The sequence below is a fragment of the Micropterus dolomieu genome, linkage group LG20 (assembly GCF_021292245.1).
Source record: "Micropterus dolomieu isolate WLL.071019.BEF.003 ecotype Adirondacks linkage group LG20, ASM2129224v1, whole genome shotgun sequence".
In the NCBI taxonomy this organism is placed as follows: Eukaryota; Metazoa; Chordata; class Actinopteri; order Centrarchiformes; family Centrarchidae; genus Micropterus; species Micropterus dolomieu.
Window position 1 is genome coordinate 33,576,670 of NC_060169.1, and position 9,928 is coordinate 33,586,597.

At 42.6% G+C, this 9,928-nt stretch overlaps 1 protein-coding gene across 1 annotated transcript in view; it reads left to right on the top strand.

The window, feature by feature from the left end:
• The window catches only part of mmp15b (matrix metallopeptidase 15b), a 34,471-nt gene extending 28,081 nt beyond the window's left edge, over nt 1-6,390 (top strand). The window contains exon 10 of the mRNA XM_046032116.1: nt 344-6,390. Within this exon, the coding sequence (XP_045888072.1) occupies nt 344-858 (515 nt within the window). The 3' untranslated portion in view covers nt 859-6,390. The remainder of the gene's footprint in view (nt 1-343) is intronic.
• Nucleotides 6,391-9,928: the final 3,538 nt, after the last annotated feature.

Genomic DNA, 9,928 nt, shown 5'->3' on the forward strand with positions numbered 1-9,928 from the left:
TATAAGGTGATTGATACCGCTCACATTGTCTGTCTGTTCAATATGAAGCTACAGCCAGCAGCACGATAGCTTAGTTTAGCTTAGCTTAGCTTAGCGTGAAGACTGGAAACAGGCTAGCTGTTTCCTCCTGTTTCCCATCTTAATGCTAAGCTTTGCTAACCAGCTGCTGGCTCTAGCTACACAATGAACAGAAAGATAGTTAGAGTGGTATCAATCTTCTCTTGTAACTCTTGGCAAGCAGTCAAGGAAGCGTATTTTTCCCAAAATGTCAAACTATTCCTTTATTATATGTCTTCAAATTGTTGCGTTGGCTGACACCTTCTGCTCGACTTGCCTTCTCCAGCATACACCTTCTTCTACAAGGGTTCCAAGTACTGGAAGTTTGACAACCATCGCATGAAGAGTGAACCAGGCTACCCTAAGTCCATTCTAAGAGACTTTATGGGCTGCAGCGTGGACATGGACCCAGACAGAGACACGGACACAGACTCAGGACGCAAATACCCAGATGTGAACCGCCCGCCATTCAACCCGGACGTAGGACGTGATGGCGATAAGGGCAAAGACCGGGATGGAACAGATCGCAGCGGAACAGACAAAGGCACGGGCAAAGGGTCAGACAACGACAAAGACGAAGACTACCGTGAGGGTCGGGAGGAAGACACCAACGAGGTGGACGTGGTGCTGAAGGTGGACGACAGCGAGGAGCGGACCATGAGCATCCTGATGGTAACCATCCCACTGGTCCTGGTGCTGTGCATCCTGGGACTGATCTACGCCATCATCAACACACTGCAGAGCAAAGGGGCGCCGCGGCTGCTGGTGCACTGCAAGCGCTCCCTTCAGGACTGGGTCTGAGCCTTGACATCAGGGGACACTGAACTTTGAACTTAAATTGGACCTTAGACACCGCCACCCTCCTCTAATCCAACCCTCTACCAAGTGATTCATCTGCCTCATGTCTCTTTGCTCAGTGGCTCCTGCAGTTCTTAGTACATGTGATAGTAGATCCAATACTGTACTGATCCACACACACACAAGCAAGCATAGGTTAGGTCCTACATAACCACACCCCCCCTCACACACCACTCTAACTTCCTCCTGTCTCCCATGGTGCTCTACAATGCGTTGACTGTAGTCTATTTATATGAGAGAAGTTTGCACATTGTTTTTTTCTTTCTTGTTTTAGTTTTGGTTCATTTTGTGTGACTTTTTGTCGTTGTTGTTATTATTTCTAAACCAGGAAGGCTGTTCTATTCTTTCTCTCGTCTCTACACACCCCTCCTCCTTCCCCCGATCTCGGTAGGGGCTTTTTCCTCGCCGATAAATTGACATCTGCTCACGCTGTTGCAGTTGCAGCAAAAGAAAAAATGCAAGGGGCTAGAAAAGATGGAGCGATTTGTGGACTGACAGGTAGGGAGGGCTCAGTAGTGTTCCTTCCTCATCGCATCATCGTCTTCTTCATCTCTCCCCCTTTTCTCTGCAGCACAGCATGTCATGGGGTTTGAAGGTGAGTTAGAAACAAACTGAACAGATATTCCACTGTAGTTTACATTAAGAGGGATTTTCAGGCCTGCATTGAGTCCAGATATCATCCTCCCTTTGTAAGAGTTCTAAGATCGGATCAGAGTTAACGTTTATTTTCTCAATCAATCGGTTAGTTGTTTGGTCTATAAAATGTCAGAAAATGGAGAAAAATGTCGATCATTGTTTCCCAAATCCCAAGAAGACGTCCCTAAATGTCTTGTTTTTTCTAGAAACCGAAGATATTCTGTTTAATGTCAGAAAGGAGTAAAGACACCAGAATCAAAGAACTGACTTTTTTTTTACTCAAACCGATTAAGTAACAACTAATTGATTAAACTTTGCAGCTATAGATCAGAATTCAGTTTGTTATATACAGAATACAGGTTTGGTTTTAAAGGACAATTTCAGTTTATTACAACTTAGATCTTATTTTTATGGTAATTTTACAAGTAAAAGTAACACTGTTCTCATCAGGTTAATTGTTGAGGTCTGGGTTTGTGGTGACATTGCCAAAAGATGTTGTACGGAAGCGGTGGAATCAGCTCGCCTGGCTCTACCACCTCTGTAATTTATTAATTAACATGTGATACCTTGTTTGTTTAAGTCAAAATTAGTAAAACCTTAAGGCTCTAATAGGCAGGTTTTTTTGCCAGGGTAGCTGTTTCCCCCTGCTTCCAGTCTTTTAGCAAACCAGCTGCTCGCTCTAGCTTCCTATTACATTTATAGCAATAACTCTGATGAGTACAATGTTATCATAACAGATAGAAATGGTGGCTTGGAAATAAGACCTAAATTGTAATAAATAGTAATTATCCTTTTACATTCACGTTCCTACTGCCCTCTTTTCCTTCTTTATCTTGTGCTCACACGGTTGGACAATAGACCTACCTTCTTTCTTTTCCTCATTTGGAAGCTCTTCAAAGACTTAAACAGACTTTAAATTCCTCTTCTCTTAACTTTCATTTATGTGGTCTCACAGAGCCCCCTTTCTGTTTTCTTTGTGCTAAAGAGGAGACAGACTAATGGTTCATTTAAAAAGTCAGCTTACTGTGAAATAACACAAGAGAGGGTGCATTCATTGCATCTGTGTGTGTGTGTGTGTGTGTGTGTGTTTGTGAGACGGAAAAAAGGAAAAACAAAGCAAAGCCACTCCCGATCAGGATGCAACGCCACAAAAACACAGCAGTCGCAGGGTGCAACTAACGTACCATGCAGTTTATAATGGACTTTTTATTGGTAGTGTTTTTTGAAAGGACAATTTATGGAACTTCATCGATGACCTGTGGTCTATCTGTTGTAAATATAGCGTAGCTGTAAGCACCAGGGTGGGCTCAGGCAGTGCAGGCTCATGTGAACACAGACTAATCCTCTTCATTAAAAAACAGCAGGTGTGCGCGGACGCTGTTAACCCCCCTAACCCCTAAACCAAACCTTGAACTCCCAGAACCAAAACACTCTCCACTCCCTTTTCATCTCTCAAGATCAGAGATGGGACGAGGGGGAGTGTGGGCACAGAAAAATGTCTATCTCAACTATGCATTATATCACTAACAACAGGACCAACAGTGTTTTTGAACCTTCTAGCTACTTTACTACAAATCATTGCCATCCAGTTTTACATTTAGTAATTGATTAAACTTTGCAGCTATAGATCAGTATTTATTTTTCCTTCTCTTCCTGGCAGCCATTGGTTTCCATTTATTTTTACATTAAATGCCCGCGTAAAATATTTAAATGAAAAAATGGTGTAACCTGAATTATACAACTCAAACAAACCGCATGGTTTGCAAAATGGTTGGTGTAAAATTGTTGTTAAATGGTTGTGCAAAATCAGTGGTGCTGTCCATTAAATCATATTTTTCCTTAGAAGAAAATCAGTATTGATCCTAGATGAGATCATTTCTTTTGATCCATTAGTGAATACAATTTTAAGAATTTATTGGGTCCGTTGATATCACTCATGTACTTGTGGAACGAGCAGCCCTATTTGAAGTGCTTCAAAAAGTGTAGCAGCAAGGGAAAACGCGAAATGATCGCTAGTTTTAAAAACAATTAAAATAAGACTTTGAGTACAACATGGTTCATTTGAGAGGGAGAGTGTATAGGAGTGGGCGCCTCCAGAGTGGGACTTCAAATATGAATAGGGGGAAGGCTTATCTGAGGCAGCATTAAGAAGTAAGCTACCAATCTGACCAGAGGGGCTCAGCTCACCCAGCTCAGGTTACACAGATGTGGATGGGGGGGTGAGGTCACACTGAATTTTCAGAGGCTGAGACAAGGGAAGGGGGAGGGAGGCTGACTTCGTATCCCTGAGCATGCAAAGTTTGGATCTCACGAGTAAGGAGGGGTGGGGAGGGAGAGAGAGAGAGAGAGAGAGAGAGAGAGAGGACTTTGATGGCTCTATCCCACAGGCAACAGCTCCTGTGACCCAAATTCTTCTGCTAGCTCAACAGTGCTAGCCAAAGAGGAAACTTTGGCTTACAATAGGTGGCAGACCTTTTTGACCGGCGGTGCAGTTACAGCGGCACTGCTGTTTTGATAGGACTCCAGCTAGGTGCAGACAGGTTGAGGTGAGACACCTAGGCAGACAGAGGTAATGTTAACAGGACATACTGAAAGGAGGAAAAGGAAGAGCATAATCAGCCGTCACCAGAAGTCTAGAGATCGATCTGCGGCCAGTCGATAGCGGTTGCCAGGAAACGGTGTCCTGTGTCCATCGCTCACCTCCTCATCATCAGGAGGAGGAGGGGGGGGACTAATCAGCGTTAAAAGCACCCCCACCCCTCCTCTCCTCTCTTCTCTTCTGTCTTGCTCTTCCATTGGTCCTACAGGCACATCAATGACAGCCTAGTGTCTGGTCAGGCTCAGAAAATGCAGACTCACTGCACTAGACACAACGCTGGAGTACTTTTTTCTTTTAATCAAACCTCCTTTTCTCCTCTGTCACATGCACGCAGAGAGCCCACAGGGAGATCACCACTTAACAGCTAATCTAACCACTTGAAGGTTGAAACAGTCGAGTGCGCCTTGAAATCACCATTTCCAAGATTCGGCGGGTTGAGAGATTCTGCTCGAGGTGACACTGGTTGTCTCACCGAGCAGAAGAGAAGTAGTGAAAGGTTAGGAAAGAAATCTGCCAGTGTTGATTGATGCATGCTTCTGTATGTGCCGAGGTGTTCAGTTAATCAGCTCTACTCTCCATAAGCGAGGCCTGTGTTCTGACTATAAATCTCCCACTCTCTCTATCCCCACCCCTCTGCACACTCAGCCCAGCCCTCGAGGCCCGAGGGGATAATAACAACAACAATGGCCTTCTCTCACTCTCTTTCTCTTCCCCCTATTTTCTCTCTCCATAATACACACACACAAGCACATTATTGTCTTCCCCAACCTCACCTTCCTCCCCTCCTTCCTGCTCTCTCCTTCCCCATAAGGAAGCTAGCCCAGGCCAAGGTCCAGCCTCACACAGCAGAGCCTGTTTTTAGATCCGCCTCCTTGTTCAGCAGCATTTAACACTGGAGAAGGATTCGCTTAAAAGCAGTGTAGCTGTCAGGTTTTGAGCTTGGCGAATGCAGACTTGGCAACAGGATGTCAAATTCAGATTTGAAGGTAAAAAAGGCTGACGTACTTTTATGTTAATGCCTTGTTCGTTTTGAAGTACAAGGCCTTGATGCAGAGTTTAGGTGAGGTTAGGACATCGCTGAGCTTGTCTGAGCTTTCTTCTCTCAGGATGTGTTTCTGTAAACACTGCATGTTAAGCGTTCCACATTCAGCCCTACTATTTAGGCTCTGAGCGTAGTCTTTAAACCTTTCTCCTTTTTTTAATCTTTTATTTTATTGAACATCTCTGTTAAAATCTCCACAATCATTAAGAAGGCAACTATTCTAGCTGTGTCTGCTCTCCACTCACTGTATGACCGCACTTTCTAATAACCACAAGCTTTAAAAAAGTCATAGCATCAGCCTCACGCTAAAGGCAGAATTCTTCCTGGAAAAACCAGATAAATACTTAACGGACTGAAAAGATCAAAGAAAAAAATATATGTCTGACGTGACATACAGTAAGACTGTGATCTACACTCGGGTCAACTTTGTGGCCTATGATGGCTGGAACTCAAGGGATTGTGGGTCGTAGGGATGCTTTTCTCCTTTGCCCAGAGTGCATCTCACCTTGCTCATTGTGCCCATCCACTCTGAAACCACTCATTTTAAATCACCACTAACTCAGCTACTCACCGCGAGGATGAAAGGGGAAAAGATGGCAGACAAAATGACTTTCAGCATCGGTGTCACTGCTTCGCCCCGGGGGGAGTGCAGCGGATCAGCTCTCATTGTGCTTCAGACGGGCTCTGAAACTGTTGAGCAGCCCACTTGACAAAACCTTTTATCCACTAACTGCAGCTAAAGTAGAGAGTTGATTTTGTTGCAATCAGTCAATTCTGTACTGACCATCAACAGTGGAACTTGACATCTCACACTATGCCCTCTTGAAAGTCACTCTTCATCACAGTTCAGTGACTTTCTGAAAAATACTTGGCCATAATCCCTGACTGGGACGAGATGGGGGAAAATATACAAAAAAAGAAAGCAGCAGTCAATCAAAATAGATGAGGTTATTGTTTGTCTTTGATACTTTGTCTTATTTTGATTTTATTTAGTGCATTTTTGTTCTCTCCAAACTTGATATGACATTTTTTGTTAACAACATTCCAAGTAGTGTTTTCTGATTGGTTGTTAGTGTTTTGTTTTTCTGTAGAAAATGTAAGATTTTATACATTTGTGTTGTGTGTTCACCTCTAGTTGAGTGTGTTAACAAGCCATGCTGGACATGTACACATTAAAAATTGCGCAGATAATATTGAATATTGTGTCTTTAAAGCTTTTTATACAGTGACTTGTGCGGTATATTGCTTCCTGAACTATCTGAAGAGAGGAGAGAATTACAATTCTGCACACACACGTACACATACTTACAGTACACACACCCTCTACTCTCTTCCTGCGGTGAGGTCACTGTCCATAGGGCCTTGCTTCCTGTCTCACACGGGACAGCCAGCGGAGCGGCTTTATGGGCCATGGGAGGTGGGGAGAGAGGGGTCTGGCTGATTGCCAGGAAGCCACATGAGCAGGGAGGAAGTTAGCAAGTAGCTTGTCGGCCCTATAAGAAACCGACCCGGCGATGTGTCATCACGCTGAGGCAAAATCCATTGTTCACAACACCACAAGGCTTTTTTGTGATGGATTTTATCCAAACACCAATATAGAGACTGATGGCAAACTTTAATGAGATGTTTTTGTGACTTGGAGTAAGTTATTTCTAAAACCGAATATGAAGTGACACCTACTCACATCCCGTCGCAGGCGTAATTGGCCAAAATTCACACCAAATTATAGTTATTTTGTCTTCATCTGAGTCCTTGTGATCAATTAATGGACGAGCCTAGCTGCGGGCTACAAGCTTTCAATAGAAGGACAGTGTCTGTCTATCTGTCTGTCTGACCCATTGGTCGAGAGTGAAATATCACACCAACATTAGATGCATTGTTGAAATTTAGTACATATAACATATTGTCAACAGATTTGTTCTTACTGAAGATCTACACATTAAAAACACAGGTCACAAATAATTTCATTTATAAAAAGGCTAAGGAATTGCTTTTAGCAAACAGCAACTGGACTTTATTTATTGCAGCAGCAAGGTGTCTCAATTATTAAAAATAAGCAGTCCATGTTCAGGGTAATGAAGGAACATGTCGCCGAGTCTAGCACTGTGGCTCAGTTATGTGTTTTTTAATAGTTTTTGCTATCCACCTGACCGACGTATGGTTAATGTTCACTTTTTGATCTGTTCCACTTGTGTCCCGAGGTAAAGCTGCTAAATCCTCCACCATGTTCATCCAGCTAGTTCCTAACTGTTGTGCTGGTCAGGCGCTGTACAGCAGTAATCAGCTGCCCACATGGAAACAACTCTTGTAAGAGAAGTGAGAGTTAACCAAAACAGTAAAGTTGCGGGTCCTAAAGGCATAACATGCTGAATGATGGTAAAACGCTCCCAAGAGGTGGCTGGAACTGCAGAGTTGGGTGATATTATCTGTGGGTTCGTTACTAGACTACGAGACAATCTGTTCACATTATGCATAGTCATTTCAACCCCTGTTCATATGAAATATTGATTGGAACAGCTTTAATGGACATTAACTGTCCTCCAGCGTTGCTACAGAGCAATGGAGACTGTTTATTCGAAAGAATAGAAAGAAAGAATAATTTTAAAACTATCATCATCTAGAGTGTCTGTGCTCTGGTGGTCCTGTGTCAGATTATTGACTTGCTTGAGAAAAGAAGTGTTATAATACTGGAGGACGCACAACCAGTGTACAAGCTTTCCACCCTACATTTAGATTCACCGTCAACCCTTACAAGTTAACTTTTTAAAGTCGGACATACCTCTGTATACTTTGTAAACAAACAACTTTAATGGTGTACATCGTGTGTGCACACAGGATTTTAAGTATGTTGGCCTGCTTTGCACTGTGTTTACATGCTTTTAATGCTTTCCTGCTCCGTGTGTGTACGTGAAGTGTGGGTCTGGCCAGGATCATTGCTTGTTAAATCTATCTGCAACAGTTATCGCCACATACACCCCGCAGAGTACCATAATTACTTGCAGTCATCTCTTTTCTCTAGGAAATGAACTCACTTTTAGCCCAACAACACACAGAGGAAGTCCGAGGTAATCACTAGCAGCTACAGCTGGTGAAGTTGAACCACCTGTTGAAAATACTTTTACAGTAACACACCTGTTGTGCATCCTGAGTGCTGTATACTAACATGCAGGGATTTAGATGTAGATGACTGGGGTTTAGTATAGATTTAAAATTTGTTATCATTGGAACTTTCTACCAAAGAAATTGTCCCTAGGTAAACAACTAGATCTGTGGATTATCCAGAGAAGACAGATGATTAAATACCTGAATAACAAATGACAATTCCCATAAGCCACAGCTGTATTTTGTGCTCAGTGTGCTTAGCAAATGTTATCATGCTAACATGCTAAACTAAGATGAATATGGTAAACATTATACCTGCTAAATCTCCTCAGAGCCAGATGAAACTTCAACTTCATTTTTGGTTATTGGAATGAAGTGACTTTAACTTTCTGAAAAATCAGTGTTGAAAGGTGCAAAGCCAACATTTTATTACATACAGCATGCAATGTAAAACAGTTTGGAGTAACATAACTTATATGGACTAGCTGATTAGATTAGATGAAACTTTAATGAGTGCTGGAGGTTGTCTGAGGCAGCAGATAATGGGAAACGGCAAAGAAATATAAGAATAGAACAGATGAGTCAATTTATTCAGTAAAACCATTTAAGCAAAGTACAACATCTAACCAGCAAAACAAATTTAGACAGTTACACAATGTAACCATACCAAGTCAAAGAATTAAAAATATGACAAATATGGGATGGAACATGACAATGTCTGTAATCTGAAACTAAATGAAGGCAACAGACATGTATTGAATGCAATGCAAATAAAAAGAAAGAAAACAAAAAACGGTGGTATCCCCATTTCCATAGGCTGAGGGTCCATGGTATTGTGTCCGACAAACACGTCAGTAAACCAGCCGCAAATTATAAATTCCTCTTCATGAAAACACATTTCATTTTCCCTTTCTCTTCTGTGTCACATACCCCCCTTCCCTCCTTCACTTGTATTGTTTCACAGTGAGGTAATGTTGAGGTAACATCTGGAGCTGTAATAGAGCTCGGTCCAGTGTGTTTTGGTGGTAGCTTTGGCACCGCCAGTGTTTTGGCCAGTGCCACAATGCTCCTGATGCTTGTAAAATGGTGCAGACCGATGTGTGTCATAGCTACAGTCAGCCACAGTAATACTTGTTATCCCCGGCTCGTTAGTAACAATGAAGGATGGTCCAAACAGCAAGTAATTTATTATGGATGACTCAAAATTAACAAAGCATGATGTGTGAAGTCAGCAATCAGCAATGCTGAAGTGTGGGTGTTGCCTTTCAGGAGGAGATGAACAGCCGTTCCAGAAGCAAAGCAGCTTATATAGACTCCAAAGCAGGTGAGGCCGATCTGTGAATGAGGTGGAAGGGGCCAAACATTCAGGGAGGACGTGAAAGAGGGAAGCAGAGGCAAGCCAAAACACCAGGTAGGGTCTTTCCGAAAGTACTGGCTACTCGTGGTCGGTTATAAAACCCTCCAATGCTAAGTAAGCATTAATGCAGGCTTGTTGTCTCCTTTGCTGATAAGCACTAACTAACAAATCAAAGACCACCTGTCAACCAGACTTTGTTTCCAACAGCAATCAAGAACTTGACAACTAAAATCAACAATGATAGCAACTAGGTGTTTATTAGATCAAATTAAACACA